Source organism: Cuculus canorus, chromosome 9 (assembly GCF_017976375.1).
Source record: "Cuculus canorus isolate bCucCan1 chromosome 9, bCucCan1.pri, whole genome shotgun sequence".
Taxonomy (NCBI): domain Eukaryota; kingdom Metazoa; phylum Chordata; class Aves; order Cuculiformes; family Cuculidae; genus Cuculus; species Cuculus canorus.
Window position 1 is genome coordinate 1,504,829 of NC_071409.1, and position 24,178 is coordinate 1,529,006.

Consider the following 24,178-nt stretch of genomic DNA (forward strand, 5'->3'; position numbering starts at 1 on the left):
GCTACTGGAAGGTCGCTCTAAAGTCTCCTTGGAGACTTCTCTTCTCCAGGCTGAATGAGTCCAACCCTCTCAGCCTGTCCTCATACGGGAGCTGCTCCAGCCCTCCAGATAGGCAGTCAGGCATTTCTGATGTGTTGCTGGCTCATAGCAACAGTCCCTCACTAAAATAACAGCTCCTAGAGTGAGAACCTTTCTCTGCACAAATGAGTCAGGATGGGCTTTGTTACACTGGATCTATTCTTTCTGTGAAACTGAGTTTTTAAACAATCAGTAACGTTTTCTCAGCTGCAACAAGCATCTTCCATATATGTGCTGCTCTCATAGCAGTTACACAAGTGACAAGAGTGCTGGAAGATGTAAATCAAAGGAGTATTCTCAGCTGCCCCCATCCCCTTGAAAGCTCTGTTTATTCCCGGGTAAAGTGAGTGCACTTAGTGTTATCACTGACATGAAGATAATTAGGGCTCTGTCCCCATCCTTTCAGTGTACAGCCAGTCCTCTCAGCTGAAGCTGGCAGAGATGATTCCAGCAGTGATGATTGGTTTTTTTCAACTTCACAGTATAAAGAGTGACACCAGGAACCAGATACTCTCTTCCTCCCTAGCTGGCAGCCTTTGGACACAAGTACAAATGGGAGTCCTGTTTCAACTTGGCATTATTTTTGCCTCCATTTTGTGTGAAAGCAAAGGGTTCCTAGGAGGCGAAGGGAATTTTGACTGCGTGGAGTTAAAGAGGAAAAAAATCCATTTGCAAAACCTGACATCCATGTTGTATTTCTGTTCTGGTTGCATTAGATGTGGAAGTGCTGTGTCTTATTCCCATACATGCTCCATGAACAATGTATAAAAGAAAACCGACAAGTTCCTAAGTAAATTGTCAGGGATGCTTTTTACTGTCTCTTAAGGAAAGGGCATCGCTGTAGGTCATCTAATTTTCAGCTCTTTCTGTCATCATCTGCTCTTGAATTCAAAGCACAATGGCATTAATGACATACAGGGTTCGGAGATAAAAACAAAGGGGAAGCCTGCAGGTCAATTAGCAGCACAACCTGGCAGTGACAGCAGCCAGTCCTCAAAGCCAGATGGTGCCAAAAATGACTATTATGGTGCCTGAGTGCTAGGGAATTCAACTCAGCAAAAGCGAAGCATACTAGACTCAGACAAAGAAAGAGAACTTGCTGTCACCACCTGTTTGTGTGCTTTCTAAGGGTAATAGAAAAATTACCTGCACTTTTTTAATGTACCTATGCCTTCTAAACGGACAAGTTTTCTAAAGGGTAAAGCAACAACCCTGTGCAGCTACAGCCTAGAGGAAGAGTGGCTGGAAAGCTGCACGGAGGAGAAGGGCTCGAGGGTGTTGGTTGACAGTCGACTGAACATGAGGCAGCAGTGTGCCCAGGTGGCCAAGAAGGCCAATGGCATCTTGGCTTGGATCAGAAACAGTGTGACCAGCAGATCCAGGGAGGGGATTCTGCCCCTGCACCGGTGAGACCACACCTTGAGTACTGTGTTCAGTTCTGGGCCCCTCACCACAAGAAGGATGTTGAGGCTCTGGAGCGTGTCCAGAGAAGAGCAACAAGGCTGGTGAGGGGGCTGGAGAACAAGTCTGACGAGCAGCTGAGGGACCTGGGGTTGTTTAGCCTTGAAAAGAGGAGGCTGAGGGGAGACCTTATTGCTCTCTACAACTGCCTGAAAGGAGGTTGTGGAGAGGAGGGAGCTGGGCTCTTCTCCCCAGTGACAGGTGATGAGACAAGGGGGAATGGCCTCAAGCTGCATCAGGGGAAGTTCAGGCTGGATATCAGGAAAAATTTTTTCAAAGAAAGGGTCATGAGGCCCTGGCAGAGGCTGCCCAGGGAGGACGTGGAGTCCCCATCCCTGGAGCTATTTAAAAGATGGGTAGACAAGGTGCTCAGGGACATGGTTTAGTGGTAGACAGGAACGGTTGGACTAGATGATCCAAGAGGTCTTTTCCAACCTGGTGATTCTATGATTCTAAGTTTTATTTAGGCATGGGGCAGAGCCCAGTGCTATTGCAAAGCAATGCAACATTAACAAGGGCACTAAGCCCTTCCCTCTTCCCCAAGGAAAGAGCTAACAGACATTCACACAAGCTTTGGAGAAATTACTACTTCTATGAAGTGCACCTGCCTCAGGGGAGCAGTAGTGAGTGTTAGAGCCACTAGTTAAGTTGAAGCCAATATTCTCTTTGAGTCAGAGTGAATGCATGAACCCCCGTGCTCTGTGCTTCTCAAGTTGTCTTGGACCACACTTCCAAACCACTTTGCGATACAGTGAGAAGCTCTAGATTCAGATTTTTTCTGTTTAACAGCAGGCCTTTCATACTCCTAAATTTGGAGAAAGATCACTGTAGGGTTCCTGTTAATTCAGTGGAGAGATAATGACACCCTTAAAGAGTGACTGAAATCAAGATGGGTGGACGCACTCCCTGGAGAGGTCTTTCTGTCTTCTGGAGATGACAGAGGGAACCTAAAGCAATTACATCACTGTTCCAGTGCCTAAATGGAGTGTCTGAAGTTTGATGGGACGGATTGATACCATAGAAGTATTTGAAAAGTGCTTCAAAAAGTTAAGAAGCAAGATGAGGCACCTCCTTAGATTCTTCATAAAACTGATTCGTCACTGCTTTTTTTAGGCACCTATTAAGTTCGGAAATCTGAGCTTTTAGCTATACAAATGGGGACAGCCTGAGGAAGCTTCCAGGAAATCCTATTACACATTACAACTTGGCTGGCTTCATTTAGCTTCTGTCAGCAGTGGAATTATCACATTACAGTGGCTCAGTGGCTGGCAAAGAAAAGGGTACCGTGAAGGGACTCAGAAATGAAATGTCTCTGGATTAGTGATTATCTTCATCGACTCATTAAGTTTGAAGCCAAAAGCACACTTAGTTAATCAGAACTTCCACACACTGAGTCCAGTACACACTCACCCATGTATGCAGCATGTTTGCCTTCACTTTTAGAGCGTATCTTGCCAGTCGCCAGGAGCCAATCCTTGCTGAACGTGAGGGCTGGTTTGTTTGGTTTTTTTTTTTAACAGCACTGGCCTAATGCTTTGATTCAGCACAGATGCCTATCAATAGGAACAGTCCCGTGAAGCTGATGCCTGAGGCAAATGCCTTTTATACTCTGAAAGATAACTATTAGATCTCAAACTGCATTAATTTTGAGGGAATATGAACTCTCTTTATATGCCTTCAAGTGTCCTGGTTTTGCAATAATTTTTTCCTCTTACTTATATGACAGTAGAGCCTGGCTAAGACCAAACCCCCTCATGCTAAGACCAAAGCCCCTCCACATCAAACACAGCAGGAAGATTTCACCTCCCATGGATCTTCTATTTTTCTGAAGGTTTGTAGCTTTATTCAGAGTTGAGTGACACTTGAACAAGGAACATTTGAAATATTGCCTTACCTTTTACATCTTTGGCTGAAATAATTTCTTTAAAGACATGGATGTTGGCCAAATGTTACTGCAGGGTTGGAACCAGGCAACGCACCTTGAAATACAGACAGAGCTGGGAATAAAACTGCAGGGAAACCACAATCCCTGAAATTTCTCTATCCACTTCTCTGGCTTGAATGGTTTTGGAAAACAGCTTTCTGCTTTAGAGCCAACTTATCGACCTGTTCAAAATAAGTCAACAGCATATCATCTGGTGAGCTGGTCTCATAGATGAGTAGTATTAACCCTTTTTTTGTACCATGCCTGTTAAACGATGCTATTAGAGGTAGGGCTGTCTCTTTGTCTGCGTAGATACAGGGCACAGAAGTGGCCAAGCTTCTGTAATTACCGTGACACAGACAACGACAGAACTTTCCATTTCTGGTTGTTGTTAGATCATGGGTCAAGTCACGTAAAGAGCTTTTAGTGTGCGCTTGGAAGCCTTTTTTATATAGATGAGGTTTTCAGCAATTGATCCACACACTGTAAAAATCAGTTGCATATTGGCTCCATGCCTGAAGCCTGATTGTTCCCATCACTAGATTCTGGTGAATGCTTTCTGCAAGATACATAGAAATCATCAAATAATTGTCTCTTAAGCTTTTGTATATGCAAAGAACGTATAATATAGAGAGCGTTATCCTCTCTATATTTACCAAGTACCACACAAATAGATGCTGTAGCATTTTTTGCTACATTCTAATTGGGGGCTGTCTCTTCCAGTGCTGGCCCAACACATTAATATAGGGGAAATACCTTCAGTGCTTCAGATAGAAATCTTGACACTTTTCATTTTTTTATGGCATTTTTATAGCACCCTGCAACCACTTTTGGACTTGATACAGTAAGGACACAAAAGGAGATACCATTTCTGCTCTGACTGAAATCCAATAGGATTATTTTAGCAAAGCTTAGGTTGTCAGACCCTGTAGCACTGTTGTGCTGTCATGTTAGCAGCGAGGGAGAGAAGGGATGTTTCTTAGTTCAGTCTAGGCATATATGTCCATCCTTTGCTACCTTTCTAGAAGGGGGAAACCTTGGTGCAGGCTGGAAGGGAACTGCTCTGCGTGCCAGTCGAGTTCACACATGGAATATTTCAGTTTGATATGCAATCCATAGTCTCTCTTAGACAGAGTAGATTTCCCTGCGTAGTTCCTTGGTTGCCTGCCTCTTTCTCCTAACTCTACCAGCTGAATGCTGATGCCAGGTGCTAAATTCTCTGCTCTTCCTCTTGCAGCCCACAGGCCTAAAACACTTCTGCTTCAACGTCTGTTTATGTGCAAGATAAATATCCAGTCCCAGTAGTGACAGAGTGGAGGTTTGAAAAGAATGAGAATTAAGTGAGAATGATCATTCAGGAGGCCTAGATGCAAAGGAGCAGATGAAACGACATGCTTCTGAGACACACTCCCATGCTGGCCTTTTCCTTGTTGTGGCAGGAGATAGCTTGCTTCTGGCTTGTCTTGGCACAAACAAATGGCACTTTGCAGCAGCCCTAGTACTGCAACACGGTCAGAGATTCTTTGTGGGAATATTTAGCTTGGCAGAAGTTATTCTTAGCAAAGAATTCTGAGTACCTGGGTTTGGGTGTGTAGAATGTGCTCTTTAAGGAGTGTTTTTGAAAAGTAGCCATCAGATTTTTCTAGTTTCACTTGGAAAAAAACAGGACACCTCAGGGCTCTACAGCAGAGCTCAGCTGTAGGAATGAAACACTGTCAGTCAAGAAACTCTGCTCTTAGCCAGAGCTCCTGCTGCTTAATCAAAAGGCATGCAGAGGCTCCTGGGAAGATGTAGGTGCTGAAGTCTATAGCTATAAAAAGCAAAAGGCAAACATGAACATGGCATATACATTTCAGCGTAGCTACTACACAGCTCACTAACTTCCAAGAAACAACGGACAGGCATCCTTCACTTTGTGACAAGGTGTTTTAATGTCTGATCCCTGGAAAAGAAGGGAAAAAATATGGAGCCTAATGCAAAACCTGCTGAAGACATCATGATTTCTACTGACCACAGTGTTTGGCAGGCTAGGTTTAAGTGGGCAGGCATTTGAAGACAACACAGAATGGGGTCTTCAGAACAAGATGAGGGAGTTGATTTTTAACCTGTCAGTTCCACTGAGCTTCAAGAATGACACTAGGTAAATTAGATGCCCGCTCATCAACAATTTTTCCAAAGTCAACTCCTGCCCCAAGTCCAGATCTTCACTAACAAGTAGCATATCACTGAAGCTTTCTTCCCTGGGTTCAAATATAATGACAGATTGGAATATTGATCAGGAGCTTCTGTAGTGGTGGCCATTGGCCTACGGCAGTCTGACGAGGGAATGCAAACTAGGGCTCACAGAGGGAAGCGTTCATCTATTTCACCACATTGGCACAGGTTTGGTAAGTGACTGTGTCTAAGACTACTGTCCATGTGCTTTAGTTCCTTCAATGATAATGGAGTGTGACTGCTCTTTTGATTGCTCCCTCTTCCCTTGCCATGTCTTCCATTTGGCTATGAGTGCAAATCCTCTCCTTTGTTCACATAGCGCTGTCTTTAAAAGCTAAAGGAATAGTACAGTCAGTGTAAAGCAGAGGCAGAGGCAGAGCTCAGGTAATTCAGAGGAAACACTCCCACTGATGCTGGCTGGCTGTCAGGTTCAAACACAGTTATTAGTGCCAAACAGCGAAGTGGTATAAAATGTTTTTTTTCTCTTCCTCCTCAGAATGACTGCAATGAGGCAGGAACTTCTCTACAATTCACAAAGGACCTAGCCCATCTCTGATAATCCCCTGCTTTTCAAAACTGCCTACAAATAAAAGTGGAATCCAAAACTCTCTTCCTGCCAAAGAGGCCACATCGCTAACAGTGAAATGGCTTTCTAGTGGCGTGACCCGCAGGGATGTCTGTTAAGCACTTGTCTTTCTCCTGCCAGTTTGTTTTTAATCGGATCTGAACAATAGAAGCTGACAATGTTAGCCCAAAGTCTCATCCAGAAAGTTCCTCAGCTTTTGGCTGGACCTTTTGTTTGTCTGTTGTCCTCAGTGTCCTCCGCAATCTGCTGCCTAGAGAGCCACACTGGCCTCGCACCAGGGGACTGCAGACAGCATCTGATTTGCATCTAGCTCTTCACAGTTTCTTTTGGAATAAGCGTCTGAAGACATTGCTTCATTGGCAAAGCCAACTGAGGTGTCGGGAACGCTCCAGAAACCACAGGCCAGAAGGAGGAAGCACAGTTGCAGTTATAGGTCAAGAAGAAGCACCCTCCACCTCCGCCACAGCCTTCTTGCTTGGGAAAGTCTCTCAATCTTGCTGTCAGTGTGCTAGAACTAACCAGGCATTGCTCTACTTAAAGGCAAGTTCCATTTTCAAAAGCAATTTAAGCTTTTCTCAGCTCTGAAGCCTCATCCTACTGATTTTCCTGTGACAGTGGTGTCTAAGTTCTCTAATTGCTCCAAAAATGCTTACCAGTTCTGTTAGTGCCATAGATTTTTGGTCACATAACCTTCAGAAAAATCCATCTCTCAAGGCAAACGAGACCTGGGAAGACAAATGGCACAGCCCTTGCTGTGTGTCTGCAATCCCAAGATGCCTCCACGATCCAGTACCAGCACATAAAGGGTGTCCACCAAGAGGATGGAGACTCCCTTTTTTACAGGGAGTCACATGGAAAAGACAAGGGGTAATGGGTACAAGTTGCTCTTGGGGAGACTACTTGGATTCCAGAAGAAAATTGTTCACCATGAGAACACTTGAACATTGGAAAAATCTCCCCAGGGAAGCGGTGGATCCCTCTATTCTGGACAGCTTAGAGACTCAGCTTGGCAGCGTGCTGGGCCATCTCTTTTAAATTATAGATCACCTAAAAGGTTGCACCAGATGATCCCCGAGGTCCCTTCCAACCTGCCATTCTAGGATTGTATGAATTATATTTTACAAACCAAAGCAGGAAATTTGAAATTTAAATTGCAGCAGCACAGAAAGAATCCACGAAGACCCTCAAATGACTGAAAATTCAAACACATTGGTGGCAAAATTTAGCAAATAATATAGAGCCTGCCCACACTCACAAGAAAACATTTCTTCCTATGTCAACCATGAGCAACGGGTATAAACCGGAGAGGGACAGATTTAGACTGCATGTAAGGAGGAATTTCTTCACAGTGACGGTGGTGAGGCTCTAGCCCAGGTTGCCCAGGGAAGCTGTGGCTGCCCCATCCCTGGAGGTGTTCAAAGCCAGGTCGGATGAGGCTTTGAGCAACCTGATCCAGTGGGAGGTGCCCCTGCCCATGGCAGGGGGTTGGAACTGGATGAGCTTTGAAGTCCCTTCCAACCCAAACTATTCTATGATTCTATTATTCTATGATTCTGTGATGAATCCTACTTCTGTACAGTCCAGTCTTAAAACAAAGAGACTGGCTGAAGCAAATGAATTAACGATCATAGAATGATAGAATGATTTGGGTTGGAAGGGGAGGGCACCTCACCACAAGAAGGATGTTGAGGCTCTGGAGCGTGTCCAGAGAAAAGCAACGAAGCTGGGGAAGGGGCTGGAGTACAAGTCTTATGAGGAGCAGCTGAGAGAGCTGGGGTTGTTTAGCCTGGAGAAGAGGAGGCTGAGGGGAGACCTCATTGCTCTCTACACCTACCTGAAAGGAGGTTGTGGAGAGGAGGGAGCTGGGCTCTTCTCCCCAGTGACAGAGGACAGGACAAGAGGGAATGTCCTCAAGGTCCACCAGGGGAGGGTCAGGCTGGACATCAGGAAAAGATTTTCCACAGAAAGGGTCATTGGCCACTGGCAGAGGCTGCCCAGGGAGGGGGTGGAGTCACCATCCCTGCTGGTGTTTAAAGGACTGGTGGATGAGGTGCTGAGGGGCATGGTTTAGGGAGGGTTAGGAATGGTTGGACTCGATGATCCAGTGGGTCCCTTTCAACCTAGTGATTCTATGATTCTGTGATTCCAACCCCCTGCCATGGGCAGGGACACCTCCCACTGGCTCAGGCTGCCCAAGGCCCATCCAACCTGGCCTTGAACACCTCCAGGGATGGGGCAGCCAAAGCTTCCCTGGGCAACCTGGGCCAGGTTCTCACCCTCATGGTGAAGAAATTCTTCTTTATATCGAGTCTAAATCTGCCCCTCTCCAGTTTATACCCATTGCCCCTCATCCTGTCCCCACGAGCCTTTATGAACAGCCCCTCCCCAGCTTTCCTGGAGCCCCTTCAGGCACTGGAAGGTCACTATGAGGTCTCCTCAGAGCCTTCTCCTCTCCAGGCTGAACAACCCCAACTCTCTCAGCCTGTCCTCGTACGGGAGGTGCTCCAGCCCTCGGATCATCTTTGTAGCCTCCTCTGGCCCGTTACAACAGTTCCATCTCCTTCTTATGTTGAGGATTCCAGAACTGGACACAATACTCCAGATGAGGTCTCCCAAGAGAGGAACAGAGAGGCAGAATCCCCTCCCTCCCTGCTGGCCACGCTGCTTTGGATGCAGCCCAGAAAGTATTATTTCTTTCCAGTGACTGTTTAATCCGCTGTCCCAAACCTCCCGAGTCACCCGGCTGAGCCCGGGCACGGGTCTCCATCATCCGGGAGAAACACTACCTGCGCATGAGAGATTTGCTCATTAGTAATTGTAATGACGGCACGTATTTGGGGTTAGAAACAGAAAACACTGTGTCATTAGTGAAGATAATTAAGTAGGGACTTGATAAAAGAAGCAGGAGCGCCCTGTCCCGCACGGTTGCTGCGGGGACGTCGACTCCCAAAGCCTTTTGGAACGCGGCTGCCCCGGGTCCGCGCGGGGGAGGCGGGGCGTGACGTCATCGCGGGGGGGGCTAGGGGCGTGACGTCATCGCGGGGGCGGGTCCTGTGGCGGCGCTGCCCGCACGGCCTGGCGGAGGCAAGGTCAGCCGGGGGGCTGTGAGGGGCGGGGGGCCTTATAGGGGCGGGGGGGGGGGGGCGTGCAGGGTCAGGAGGGACCGTACAGGGGGCAGGAGGGGCCGTACAGGGGCAGGAGGGGCCGTACAGGGGGTAGAAGGGGCCTTATAGGGTCAGGAGGGACCGTACAGGGGGCAGGAGGGACCGTATAGGGGGCAGGAGGGGCCGTATAGGGGGCAGGAGGGGCCGTACAGGGGCAGGAGGGGCCGTATAGGGGGCAGGAGGGGCCGTACAGGGGCAGGAGGGACCGTACAGGGGCAGGAGGGGCCGTACAGGGGCAGGAGGGATCGTATAGGGGGTAGAAGGGGCCTTATAGGGTCAGGAGGGACCGTATAGGGGGCAGAAGGGACCGTACAGGGGCGGGGTGTGTGTGTGTGTGTGTGTGTGTATGAGGGTCGGGGGGCGTGTGTACAGAGGACGGGGATGGGCGTACAGGGGGCGGGGGGGCCGGAGAGGGGGAAGAGAGAGCCGGACAGGGGCGGGGGGGCCGTGCAGGGGCGGGAGGGGGGTGGGGGGCGTACGGGGCAGGGAGGGCTGTACAGGGGCGGGCAGGGCTGTACAGGGATAGGGAGGTCTGTACACGGAGCGGTGGGGGCTGTGCGGGGCCCGCAGGGCTGTACAGGGGGTCCCTTCCAACCCAAACCATTCTAGGATTCTATGATCATTAATTGGTTTGCTTCAGCCAGTCTAGACTGGACCATGCAGAAATAGGATTCATCATAGAATCACAGAATAATAGAATCATAGAATAGTTTGGGTTGGAAGGGACTTCATGGCCCATCCAGTTCCATCCCCTGCCATGGGCAGGGACACCTCCCACTGGATCAGGTTGCTCAAAGCCTCATCCAACCTGGTCTTGAACACCTCCGGGGGTGGGGCAGCCACTACTTCCCTGGGTCGGATTGAAAACTGCTCCTTCTTCCCCTGAAGCCTTGGTCAGACAGCAGCAAGGAGGTGTCAGTGCTGGAACTCGGCTCCGGGGCTGTCTGTGTGGCTGAGCCCCTCTCCATCTGCAGGGAACGCAGTTTGTTCTTCTTGCCAGGTTTGAGAACAAGAAGTGAGATAGGTTGTTGGCTATTCCACTTTATAGTCTTTGCAAAAAGGAAACCTGCTGTTGTAGGGAGTGGGAAGAACAGCCCCACACCTCTGCTGCTCACCTTTGCTCAGGGTAGGGTGCTGCTACTTTTAGATTTCAGTCATCAAGGAACTTCTATTGAGGGTGGCGACAAACTGATTTATCTTTGTTTAAATCTCAATTTTCCATGCTGGTTGCACTGAGCAAGGCTAACAAGCAAGTAATACACAGCTGATCTTGCCAGGCTGTCCTCTAGCTCTGCTGATACTGTTTGAAACATCACATGGGTCGATTGTGAATACTGTACAAGACTCCAAGTGAGTGCTTGTGCTTAAAAAGGGTCAGAGAAGAATACCTGATTGTTTTTTGCACCTCCTACTTCAGTGCTGACAGATCATTCTGTGTGATTCCTTGCTTTCTATCCAGAGCTGAAGCTTTGGTCACTTAAATTCTGTGTTTGGGAAATGTGCGTGTTGTGTCTGAGATGGACACACAAGGTGCTGCACCGCTGCTGAGGCCTCTTCTGGTGTCATAGCCCTAGATAGTAATGCGAGACTTGGGTTGTGAGCCATTCCGTAACCACTGGCAAAATTTATTTTGTTGAGAGAAATGTTTTCTTCTTCATTTCTTCCCCTTCGTGCATCTAAGTTAAATCTAATTACACTGTTGTGTAACAGAGGAGGTTTAAAAGCAGAAATAAATATTCAGTGGCCTAGTCTAGCACTTGTAGCAGAACTAAAGTGCAGGCAAGTTCTTTACTGGCTCTTAGATTATTAAAAGGGTTCTGGAAATACACAGTGATTTCACCTTAGTGGGCAAACCAGAAGACACGGGTGCACTGTTGGAGAGATCCATTCCTGTGAAAAGGAAGAGCAAGATGACTATTTTCTGGTCAGGGAGAATCCAGGAGGAGAGGAGCATCTGCTGGAGTGGTGGGAGAATGAGGGTCAGCTCCTCTATACCACTTTGCTACTTTAGGAGGATAAATTTGCCTGTGTTTCTGAAGCTCCTTCTCTGTAGACGTGCCAAGAGCAAGCTCAGACTTCAGAGCAGGACCTGGTGACCAGGATTAAAGGAAGACGGGAGTTTGACACTCCCTTTCAATAGCCTGGCAGCTAAATGTTTGATTTTCCAGTGAGCTGGTACAAAAGCCAACAGCAAGAGGTTTATCTTGGAGTTTAAACTTTACCTGCAGGTGGTTCTCACCATCACACTTGAGCCTGTGCTGGACGTGGCATTCCTTCCTTCAGTATGAAATCCTGCTGGCTATGGCATTTTTGTGTATAGTCTTAATTGTGTGTTACAGAATTTGCCCAGTGCTGTGAAGAGGACACATCTACAAGTAACATCCAATAGATGGCATGTATACATCTATCAGAAAATAAGTGGATGCTTACTAACTATTTTTTACTGGAATGTGACAAAAACTGTCTTCTTGCCCTCCCTCCCCTTCAGCTTTAAACACATTCATTGTCTGGGAGGAGTTCCTCTGTCTGTCAAATGCACCTTTTACCTGCCTCGTCTTCTTACACTGCTACATTCTATACAAGTAGAATGTTACCTGGTAGGTTCAAGTATCTGTCTCTTGTGCTGGCTTACAGGACCAACAATTCATGTCTAAAAAAGGCAGCCTTCTCAAGGGAGCCTTAAAATACTGCTGTTCTTGCTTTTCTACTTCAATTGCATCAATGTAGTTACGCTTTTAGTAATCCATTTTAGAAAAACAGACAGGATACTGTTATACTATAAAGTAAAAACTCATCCTCTGGTATATGCATGTTTGATCTCTTTTCCTTAGCATGGTCTTAAACCAGACTGCAGTGGCCAAGCACTTAATGTCATGTGTGGTAACTTATTTAATGCAGGGTCCATCCCATGCCATTTCAAGCTTCTCCTAAAAGTTGAGGAGAAATGAGAATCTCACATTATGGGCTTAACTTTTATGTATTTCAGTTCATCTTGGAGGGAGCCATTGACAATTTAGAAGAAATAGAAGTCATAAAACCTCATAAAACCAGCTTTCTCCTTCCTGTTTAAGATTAAACTGTTTCAGCTTTTGTTTTGGCTGGACTTTGAGCTAGTGAATGAGGAAAAAACAGAAGAGGAAGTACAGAAAAAGGAAGGGAGGGGAGAGGTGAGGGTGCTTAGTAACTTGAGACTGCAGAATGCAGGAAGCAGGGTGTGTTGTCAGAACTAGTGACTTGTCAGAACTCGTGACAAGTCACGAAGCAGCCACCCCAGACTGTCTCTTCGTGTTGCAGGAGTGGTAGCTGTAAGCTTGTGCGTTTTCCAGTTAAACCTAAAAGTGGTCTCCAATAGCCACATTGCATTGCTACAATTGCAGGCTTGTTCCTTTTGTGAAGTCCTAGAATACTAGTTGTGCCTTACTGAGATCTTCAGCTGCGATTTCCCTTGTCTCTCTGAAATACTAGCTGGGTACATGCAGCTGTGATATGAAGTGACCTTCCAGTACCTGAAGGGGCTACAGGAAAGCTGGGGAGGGACTGTTTACAAAGGTTTGGAGTGATAGGACTAGGGGGAATAGCTACAAACTGGAGGAGGGCAGATTTAGACTAGACATAAGGAGGAATTTCTTCACCCTGAGAGTGGTGAGGCACTGGGACAGGTTGCACAGGAAAGCTGTGGCTGCCCCATCTCTGGAGGTGTTCAAGGCCAGGTTGGATGGGCCTTGGACAGCCTGATCCAGTGGGAGGTGTCCCTGCCCATAGCAGGGGCGTTGGAACTAGATGGTCTTTAAGGTCCCTTCCAACCCAAACTGTTCTGTGATATATGGTAATATACCTTGTGATGCATCTTTCTAATGTATCACTGTGAAATACTAAGACTGCTTTTCACCCTCTCACCTTCCTCTTCTGTCCACTAGGTTAAGCAGCAATGGCATTTGTGAAGAGCGGATGGCTGCTCCGGCAAAGTAAGTCACGGGTCTTTTACCTCCTTTTCTCCTTGCTGGGTCCAGCTTCTTCAAAAAACAACTTCATAATTCCCAGGTCTTTCTTAAAACAAGTCTCTAGCTATCTGGGTTGTTTTTTGTTGTTTTACCTTTAGGGCACTTCAGAGAATCACCTGTCATGACAGCATTTCCATGCGACCCTTTTGGCATAGCAGTGGGAATACCATAGCTGAGGTGTCAGACTGGCATTCAGCTTTGGATGCTGCTATGTAATTAGTGCTGCATGAATGGAGACTTGGAAACTTCACCTGACACCTTAATGTCTTCCATTAGTCATGCCCTCTGCTCTTGCAGCAAGTTAGAACTAAAGTCCCAAGTTATGCACCAAAAATAAACTCAGTTGTGACTTTGACTACCAGATAAAATATGGACCCCAATTCCGTAATGTTCTGAAGTGGGGATGCTGTAGTGGGAGATTTTGCTCAGCACCTCAGAATGTCTGAAGAGAGTGTGAAGGATTTCTTGGTTTATTTTATATTAACTCTAGGACACAAATACTTCCCGATGTGTGCCTTCAAAATTAACTGTCTGATTTTTAAGGTACTATTTTACGTCGTTGGAAGAAGAACTGGTTTGACCTGTGGTCTGATGGTCGCTTAATATTCTACGATGATCAAAATCGCCACGATATAGAAGATAAAATCCACATGCGAATCCATTGCATCAACCTCAGAGTGGGGAATGAATGTCGAGGTAATAATGAAACTTTCAGGATTTGTGTATTCAGAGATTGTTTTCAACCTCCATGCCTGTCCAAAGTACCATTTACAACACTACTGCAGAAGTAAATATGTCTAGAAGGGTGCAACTTCGTTACTGTTAAAAAAAAACCTTCACCACCCACCCCCTCCCCTTCAAGAACAAACTACTAAATTCCCTTATAGATATGCCCCTTCAGTTCTGGAGTCCTTGGCATAGGAAGGACATGGATCTGTTGGAGCAAGTCCAGAGTGGCCCAGAAAGATGATCTAAGGGCTGGAGCACCTCTCATAAGAGTACCTGCTGAAACAATTGGGCTCTTTCATCCTAGACAATAGAAGGCTCCAGGCAGACCTTACAGCAGCGGGATCTGATACTTAAAAGGGGCTACAGGAAAGCTGGGGAGGGGCTCTTTACTACACCTGCAGGGACAGGATGAAAGGGAAGGGCTTTCAGCTGAAAGGGGATTGAGATGAGATATTGGGAGGAAATGTTTTCCTGTGAGGATGGTGAGGCACTGGCCCAGGTTGCCCAGAGAAATTGTGGCTGCCCCATCCCTGGAGGTGTTTAAGGCCAGGTTGGATGAGCAACCTGACGCACTGGGGGTTGGAACTGGATGATCTTTAAGGTCCTCTCCAACCGAAACCATTCTATGATTCTCCAGTGCCCAGGGCATGGTGTAATCATGTGATAGAGGAGGTTTTACAGCTTGGTGAGGACCATGTATGCAGGTGGCAGGCATGTATGCAAGAACGGGATGTTCGCAGAAGGGTTGTGTGTCTGACTGTAGAGTGTTACTGGTGTAATTGCAGTGCTGGCTGGAGCGAGAGACTGGACTAGAAATGGGAAACCTCAGCAGATTTTTTGAGGTATTTCTAAGTTCACTTCTAGCATTTGTTACTGCTTGATGCTGACACAAGTGAAGGACTTGTTGGAGAGTACTTACTGCTGAGTATGGATTGGTTCTGCTGTAAGATCCTTGCACTTCCTAGGAATGATGTTCAGAGCTACTTAATTTCAGGACACTCTAAAGAACGAGAACAGGTTATTGCCTTCTGTAATTAGTTCTGGTGCCGTGGAAAGACCTGCAATTGGCCCTACTTTATTTTGTCCAGACTTTCACATAAGCCTTCTCCCAGCCTGTATATGGAAATTCTGGTTATAGATATTTCATAACTTGTCTCTCTTTTTTTTTTTTTTTTTTCTTTTTCCTGCCTCAGATTTCCAGCCTCCAGAGGGGAAGCAGAGAGACTGTTTACTGCAGATTGTTTGCCGTGATGGGAAAACAGTTAACCTCTGTGCAGAGAGTGCAGATGACTGCCTGTAAGTCTGCCAGAGAACATAGGTTTTGCTGCGTTTTCCTCTTCTATCTTTCTTTTTCTTTCTCTCCCTAATTATTTTCCTTCCTTTGGACTTTAAGAGAGATATTTCAAGGAAGTTTTCAGGCAAGTAAAAGCAGGCTTTCAGTGACAGAAAGCTTAGCTCTCATATAAGAAGTTGTCTAGCTCATGCAAACTTAATTGCAAGTGAAGTGACTGAAAACACAGAAGGGTGAGGAGGAGTAAAAGATTGTTGTTAATAAGGTTGATGCAAGATTTGCTGAACAGGATTTTTTTTCCACTCCTGTTCTTCAGGTAGCATGTGACCCTAGCCCAAGGACATCCTAATCAGTAGTGAAAGGAATAATACTCCTTTATTGTGAGCTCTCAGCTGAGCTTGGCTCTGTAGTTAGATAGCTGCTATCATCAGTGTTTGCTGAGGACGCATGGTGCATTGAGTGTGCTCCGAGCCATATGGCATGGCAGTGTCTGTGTGAAGCGTATGTACTTTCTCTTCAAACTGATGTAATAGCATCAAGCACCACACTCTTTAGTCAGTACAGATGCAAGTATTCAGCAAGGAGATAGAAGTTCCTCGGTGCATCTCTCCCTGCTTATCCTGAGCAGGGCTGTTGTGCTTGTAGTGAGGACCTTCAAGATGGCATCTATTCCTTCTCATGTTCCTCCTCCTTCCTTTTCTGCTCTGAAAAGAAAGTAATTATTTCTCAGTCTTGGTATAACACCTTTGTGCATTCATTTTAGTATATCGTTAGGCTTCAACATACGCAGTATCTTAAACTCTGCCCCTGCAGTACCTATGGTTAATCTTGTTTTCTTCATAGTCCTAAACAGTGGTTGTTTTTTTTTTTTTTTTGCAGGGCATGGAAACTTGCTCTCCAGGATGCCAGAACAAACACAGTAAGTGTATGACTTAGACTTTGTACTGGTAGAGAAGCAGCACATCAGTATTCTGCGGGGTCCAGCAGAATACTTCTGAAATCATTTTCCATTCTTCTCTGCCAGGGAAAACCACGGTCATGAGCTTGATTGTAAGGCTTTCTGCACCTGGTATTTGTTGCCTACCAGGTACAGTGCTAAAGGAAGCTTACTGCAAAGAAAGTGTTTGTTACTGTAGATCCATTACATTGTGGGACGCTGCAGGCATGCCAAGGAGGAGTATATTACCTCTGCACTGGCATGCTAGCTGTGGGGAATGAGGTGGTCAGGAATCATAAAAGCCTCTCTGTGAGTCTTGGAGTTCTCTAGAGAACTGTATCTTTGCAGAAACACAGCCATCCCCTTGTGGGTATTGTTAATTTGTTTTTCCTCCAAGCTGCCTTCCAGAGTATTCTTCAGCACTAGCTTTCCTTAGACAGCTAGACTGAACCAACCCGAGATGATTCTGTTTCATGGGGAAATGCTGGGTTTTGTAGAAGCTTATCTCAGTTTTTGATGGGTCAGATTAACAATATTGCTGTACTGAGGCATCTGTCATATCGTATAACTTAGATCTGTAGATACCCAGAGCAAGCACTTGTCATAGCAAAAACTACCCTGGACACAATTGCCTCCAACTACTGTGCTGCTTCATGGTGTTAAATGAGAAGAGAAAGAATTGTCCTCGCACAGAGGACACAACACTCATGGTCTGTCTGCTCAGTTTTAGGAGCTTTTGTCTTGCTTTTGCATAAGATGGTGACCCCTGGTTTCAGGGGTTAGGAGCTGCTGCTTTTCATGTCTCCGACACTCAGCTGCCAGCCCTGCTAGGTGGCATTCAGACCTTGCGAGTGCATCACCTTTGTCAGCCAAGACAGACTCCTGCTGCTGAAAGCAGGGCAGGTAGCTCTCTGCACAACTAATGCCATAAGTCAGTGCTTTCTGAAGCTATTAAAGGTCTCCCACCAGGCCTCGAACTAAGTGGGTAACTGGGTTCGAATCCATCTCTAGGTGTCTGACACAGCTTTCAAAAATACCGAGCATCCCACAGTGCTTCATAATGTTACTAGAATAGAATCATAGAATGGTTTGTGTAGGAAGGGACCTTAAAGTTCATCCAGTTCCAACCTCTCTGCCGTGGGCAGGGACACCTCCCACTGGCTCAGGCTGCCCAAGGCCCATCCAACCTGGCCTTGAACACCTCCAGGGATGGGGCAGCCACAGCTTCCCTGGGCAACCTGGGCCAGTGCCTCACCACCCTCATCATGAAGAATTTCTTCTCAAGATCTGATCTAAATCTTCCCCCTTCAGTTTAAAACCATTCTCCCTTGTCCTGTCACTCTATGCCCTTGTAAAAAATCCTTTCCCAGCTTTCCTGGAGCCCCTTCAGGTACTGGGAAGCTGCTCCGAGGTCTCCTCGGAGCCTTCTCTTCTCGAAGCTGAACAAGCCAAACTCTCTCAGCCTGTCCACATGTGGGAGATGCTCCAACCCTTGGATCATCTTTGTGGCCTGGCCTCCATTGGACCTGTTACAACAGTTCCATATCCTTCTCATGTTGGGGATTCCAGAAGCTTGCAGGCTTGTATCGCAGGCCTGTACAGAGTGCCCTGTAGCAAAACAGCATACAGTTATTGCTGAGACTTTAGCATCAGCTGAACGACTTCTCAGGTGCTGGAATTACCTGCCTCTTCATATAGTGCTTTGAAGGGTGTGTTTCAAGCAATCCTTAGAATTTCCACCTCAGGTTTGACCTGGGACATGGCCATAGTATGCCCTCAAAATTCTTTCTACAGTCCCTGTACAGGGGACTAAAGGTTGCTTTTTCTTTGGGGTCATTACATTTTAATACTTGCACTACTCTGTAGTCTCTCTGTAGGAAAATGTGATAACTACTTCCTTTCCATGGTGTTTAGGGCTATGTGGGATCTGACGTGATGTACGATGAGACAGCAATTTCCTCAGCCCCTCCCCCCTATACAGCTTATGCCACACCGTCACCTGAGGTAAGAGTTGCAGTCGGGAGGCGTTAAAATAAGTGAGGTAGCAGAAGCAGCCAACCTTCAGGATGCAAACTGCACTCCCAATGTGCTGTGTTTCGCAGCTATGTCCAGCCTTAATGTTTTTACAAAAAGCAGAGTGAGAGTAAAGCACTAACAATCTGTTGTTACTCCTATTTGAGATTAATTTCCTCTGAAAGGGATGAGGCGAATTTGGTTGGAAGGTATGTAAAGGGGTGGCTGCTCAGTGGACTTGGAGAATAAAGCTTCTTAAAGACAGGGCAGAAGTTGTTTGGTGAATGTGGAAAAATTTTAGCGCCAGGAGGTGCAACTACACTTTCACTCTCTGTGAGCACTGGAAAGATATAAAATCAGGAGTTTTAAAAATGGGATTTAATGACTGGAGCTGTCGCTTTCAACTTATAAGGGTTTTCTTGTACCCAAGATGTCATAGTAACTCTGGCTCCTGGAGGCCCAGTTCTTTGGCAGTGGAGAAGCAACAGCATTGGGTATTTCTGGATGTTCTGACTCATCTGCAGGGATACACAAAGATACGGTTCAGGGTAGTATTACTTACTGCACTGTAGGTGCTCTGCTCCAGCTCCTCGCTGTTAGAAATATTCTGCTAGAACAAGATATTATCAGGGCTAACTGTGGGCCTCCTCTTCTGGAGAACAAAACTGCTTCCAAAACATGTGGCTACTGCATATTTGTCCTGAATCTGACATTTACTTGCAGTGTACTAGAGGAGAGTTGGTTGGAGTTTCTTGGGATCAGCTGCTGCCTACCTGGGCACTCCTGAGCCCTCCAGAAAACCGTTGTTGGCATGAGGGCAGGGAGGAGAAGCCGGTAAGGCTGCTGTGGCTCCGCTGGGTGATCCAGGCCCTACCTCTGCCATTCACCATCCAAGAAGGGTGGAGAGCGAATACTGCTTAGGAGCACTTATTTTTCAAGCAGCGGTCTAAATCCTTTCTAGTGAGTAGATAGACGATATCACTACAGACTGGGTATTTTAGTGAAGCCTTAACTGCATTAGAAACAAGGGAGAACTGAACAAAGTGCATGATTGGATACATAGCTAAGAATACTTTTGTAATAGACATTTTTAATTCCACCAGGTTTATGGCTATGGCTACGATCAGTACAATAGTGCTTATCCCACTGCTGGTCCTCAAGTCTTCTATGCCTCCAATGGACAAGCTTATGCTGTTCCCTATCAGTATCCATACCAAGGTAATTGTCCTCAACCATTTCCTTCACCTTCATATAGAACATTTCCGAGTCAGTCTTCCTGGCTTTAATTCTACTACTCACCATCCTTGACCACCCACCACTCCTGCACAACAGAGTGATAAAATGAAACCTGAGTTGTAAGTGGAACCAAGTCCCTTAACCCTTTCACAACAAAGCGAGTGCAGTGAAATTTGTGTTAAGTGATTTAACCTTCCTAATGTGATCCCAGCATATTCAAATTACTTCATAAATTATTTTTAAAGCATACAGAACTGTAACTACAGTACGCAGCATAAGGAAAGATAGATGAGCCAGAACAAGAACAATTCAGTACTCCGTAATGGACATTGACGGAGCTTTTGATTCATCTGTTGCTCTTATACATAGCTTAATTATTTCAACACTGATGTTCAGTTGTGACCTGAGAATTAAATGCCAGTTTCAAAGATAAATCCACTCCCAAAGCACGGTGATAACTGGTTCCTTCCCCACACACTGGAATTGCTGTAAGGCAAGCCTTATGAAGTCTACAGTTGCTCTTTTCAGGTCTGTACAGCCTTCAGTCCCAATAAAAGAGGAAAGAGACTGAAATTGTAGAGTGTGCTTTTGAGCTTAGTCACCTTAATTTAGGATTAGCTTTGCATGGAGAGCTGTCCTAGAGAACTGGGGCCTTAAAGTAGTATGGGTAATACAATTGAGAAGATTTAACTTCCTAGTTGTTCACGATCTGGCTCTGCAAACAAGAATCTCTATTCAGAATTTTTTTCAGTTTTGAGGGAGATTTTTCTTTCCATTTGACAATTTTCAGGTTATTTCACTTGCTTTTTCCATTTTTTGTTACAAAGCATGGGCATTAGCCTAAAGTTTTCCTTATCTGTTAGTGAAGTCCTAAGACACAGACTGTATATATACAAACACAGAGGAAGGTGGGTTCTGTTGGTTCTCAGCAGCTTGTTGAAAGGCCCAAGAACCATTTTTAAAACCTACCAGCCCAGCAGGCCTTGGGAGTCAAGCCTCAGAAACCTGTCTGATAAAAATGCAGCATGAAACAGTACCTCTCCTAAACAGTTCATAAGTCCAGTTTGTTAAGTTACTGCTTATAGGTTGGGCATAAGTAACCAAGCCTCGATGTTTTACTTCACCAGGGCTACTACAACGAAATCTTGGGGTCAAATTCACCCCTAGCAACTAACTTAACCCCTGTACGTTTGCCTTTATCACTCATTGTCTGAATTGACATAACCCTTCCCATTTGTGCATCGTTGAGAGTCAATGAGAGCCTTTTCCAGTTCTATTAGTTGGATTGCTTCAGTATCTGTTACCAAAAAAAATTAAATTGCAATATCTTCAGGAATGTTTAATCTTCCTGAAATATCTGGAAGGGAAAGCAATACTGCTATGTCTGCTTTGCAGGCAGGAGCCAAGTCGCAAAACTCAATAGGTGACGTTCGTACAAGTCTGTTGCAGATCAAGGGTCAGTCGGTGGTTTCTTGGGTCTTAGGTTAATTCCTTATTACTGGGCCAATCTTCGTCTGGAAAGAAACGGAGCAGCTGTCACCACACAACAGATCAGTCTGGGATGTGAAAGCTGAACTGAAGTGGCAGTAACTGGGAGTTACTGGTAGTAGGCAGTAACTGTGGAGTAAATAACTGACACGCAGTTTTTAACAAACCACTGGCTTAAGAGCTGCCAGAGATTATTTGGGGTGGAACTACACTATTTGCCTTAATTTCAAAGCTGAATCACTTTTTAGATCCATTTCTTGCATTAAATCCACTGTTTGATGTAATAATACAAGTAATTCATAGGTTTTTTTCTAATATAAATGCAGGACAGTGTTCAGGTTTACATTTGCGATGGGCTTTTCTCCGAGATATTGCACTCCCCCGAGGCTAGAAGTGTTGCTGATCCTCTGTGGAGGCAGAATCCAAAGGGGAGTTGTATTCTATCTTTGTAGGTGGCATCATCTTAGCATTTAGTGGAAGGAAGAGGGTGAAAGATTGGCATGTTTTGAAATCGCAATGCATGGTATAAAGATCTACATTTCTTTTGCCTTCCTCCTGACAATCTCTTATTACCTAGGACCTTATGGCCAACCCCCTGCAAACCACGTCATCATTCGAGAGCGTTACCGTGACAGCGATGGAGATCTTGCACTGGGCATGCTTGCTGGAGCAGCGACTGGAATGGCTCTGGGATCATTATTCTGGGTCTTTTAGATTACCTGTTCCTTATCTTTGTAGTTCCGAACCCCTTTATTGTGTGCAATAATATATTGGCAATGTTGTTTACTGTTAAACTTTAAGAAATGCGATAGTTATTTTTCAGTAGTGACGTCTTAATAACTGATTCTTAACTGTCTTAAGGAGACTTTAAAGGCACCATTTAGTTGAGTGGTTGGAGATGGCACGTGCTGCTCTTGAATTACGTTCCGATGTTAGAAGATAGAAGGAGTCGTATTGATTAGGATCAATCTGAGCATCAGTGTAAGATGTGAGCAGTCACTAACTTTATGAACAGACTTACTGTAAACACTGTAGAAAAACATTAGGGGGTCCAAATCTGGTCCATATACGAGGCTTACAGGAACCCTGAATTAGTATATATGTGCTACTGGTGTCTAAACATTCCCTGGACAGATGTATAGCTAAGCAGAAACTCCTTGGCATTAAGTAGCCTGCCATGCTCGAGGATTTTTTTGTTTTCAAACTTGCCTGCAGATGGTAGTGTGTTCTGTTAGATGTGGTTCTATACCTCTCTCTCTCACACCATCCAGGTGAAGTAGTTATTATGAACGTATAAGGAAACCACTAAGAAGGGGCAGCACTCCTCAGTTCTGTTATTCTCCCAGAAATATGAATGACCGGTGGCAATGTTTGTTGTCCACCTCCCTCTTTATCCTGAATCACTCTTTGATCAGATGGAAGTAATGAATCTGTAGCTTTGCAATTGGTCTTCCTTGTCTGTAGAACAGGCGCCTCGGATGCTGTACCAGCTGCATGGGCAGAGGAAAAAAACATTGTCTTGTGTCACTGCTCAGTACGGCTGTTGGTCTGTAGGAAAACTAACCTGACGAACCCTTGGGCCTACCAGAACCTCTCTGCAGGCAGGAATAGTGCAGAGGGAAGAGCCAAACAGCACAAGTAGATCTTGCACACAGGTAGTTTGATATCAGCTGCCTTGCTGTGGCTGGAACAGAGGGTCTGCCTCGTAGCTTCCAAGGCTTCCTGAACCAGGTTCGTTATTTGCATCTAGTGCTGAGCCTGGATCCCTCACATTCAGTGTGTCTTTCCTTCCTTCCATGACTAAGGAAAACACTCCAAGGAGCCTGGCTGGCGTTTCTTGTTTGTCTGGTTCCCTATGCAGTGCAGTCCTGCAGGCTGCTGCGCTGCGGGCTGTGACCCTGTAACGTGGCCTGTTCCCTTACCCTGGGTTCTAATCCATGCTGAGCTGTGCTTGGCAGGGGAAAGCAGGCTCTGAAGAAACACACACGCTTTCTTATTCAGGTAAAAGAGGCAGGGTGCCTAAGTCGAGCTCTTTATAGTAAGAGGACTTATTTTTATACTTCCACTTTCAGCTTCCTGTATTCCTACTGTTTAAATAATGTTAAGTCCTTCGTAAGTCTTTAGGTTAATTTCCTTAAGGTTCAGGGGTTTCAGGTATGTCAGGAAAGATGGAAATAGATGAGAATTTGCACCCATATAAATTTAGGTCAAGCCCCGACCTTTTCCATTTCATGCTAAAGCTGTCTTGGCTCTATCCTATATATTTAAGCAATACAGGTCTTGGATGAGAGTTTGGATAGCAGCCATGGGAAGCACTAAGTTTTCATGACTCTTGGGACCAAGTCAGCAAACTTACTGGAAGGAAACAGACGGTTGTAATCTTGGCAGCATTGCCAGGGCTCAGCCTAATGCAGGGAATGTAAATTCTTTCCAGAAACTTTGGCTTGGAGCCATATACCAATGTGCATGCATGTCCTTTGGCAAATTAATACAAGCTGCATATGTTCTCCAGGTGGCATGTACAGAAAGGACTTGTTGGAGGCTCAGAAGAGGACTAAAGCAAAAGTTATGGCTAGTCCAAACCAAAAGGAATTGGAGCACACTCCAGAAATTCTCTTAGAGGCCCTTGAGCTCAGAAGAAGATAGCGATTATCTGGAACTTAAGTCAACAAACATTTCTACCCTTTTTAAGCCTTGAGATCACCTTGAAGCTGATTATAGGTCTACACTCCTGTTTAGTTTGTGCTTTGCAATATAACTAGTTCTGCAGAATGCCTCCACCTCCGCTTGTCCCTGTGTGGTATTTAGCTTGTAAGGGGTGGGGGAGAATAAAATAACTGAACAGCATTATAATTTATTTTTAATTTCATAATGATTGTGAAACAATAGCACAAAGTGAACGAGCTAATAATTTATTTTTAGATCATTGTTTTCTTGTGTGTTGATTTTGTTTTGTTTTGTTTTTCAAGGGCTGTTGATCACAGGCAGGGAACATGACCATTGCACTTTGAGGCGATAACTGTATCTAGGTCCCTTTCTTCACGGGAAGTACTGTA

The 24,178-nt window shown here is 45.6% G+C and overlaps 1 protein-coding gene across 1 annotated transcript; it reads left to right on the forward strand.

The window, feature by feature from the left end:
• The first annotated feature begins 9,287 nt into the window (after positions 1 to 9,287).
• On the forward strand, positions 9,288 to 24,045 carry PLEKHB2 (pleckstrin homology domain containing B2). The gene is made up of 8 exons (XM_054074366.1): positions 9,288 to 9,352; positions 13,345 to 13,392; positions 13,972 to 14,124; positions 15,351 to 15,453; positions 16,328 to 16,367; positions 18,300 to 18,389; positions 19,502 to 19,616; positions 21,700 to 24,045. Exons 2-8 carry the CDS (start codon positions 13,356 to 13,358, stop codon positions 21,834 to 21,836), a joined length of 675 nt encoding a protein of 224 aa, XP_053930341.1. The 5' UTR covers positions 9,288 to 9,352; positions 13,345 to 13,355; the 3' UTR covers positions 21,837 to 24,045.
• The last annotated feature ends 133 nt before the right edge of the window (positions 24,046 to 24,178 follow it).

What these genes read in the sequence shown, in the direction of transcription:
- PLEKHB2 (XM_054074366.1), top strand. Translation starts at nt 13,356, where the DNA reads ATGGCATTTGTGAAGAGCGGATGGCTGCTCCGGCAAA. An exon ending in CGGATGGCTGCTCCGGCAAA is followed by an intron (nt 13,393 to 13,971) that starts GTAAGTCACGGG and finishes CTGATTTTTAAG; the next exon opens with GTACTATTTTACGTCGTTGG. An exon ending in AGTGGGGAATGAATGTCGAG is followed by an intron (nt 14,125 to 15,350) that starts GTAATAATGAAA and finishes TTCCTGCCTCAG; the next exon opens with ATTTCCAGCCTCCAGAGGGG.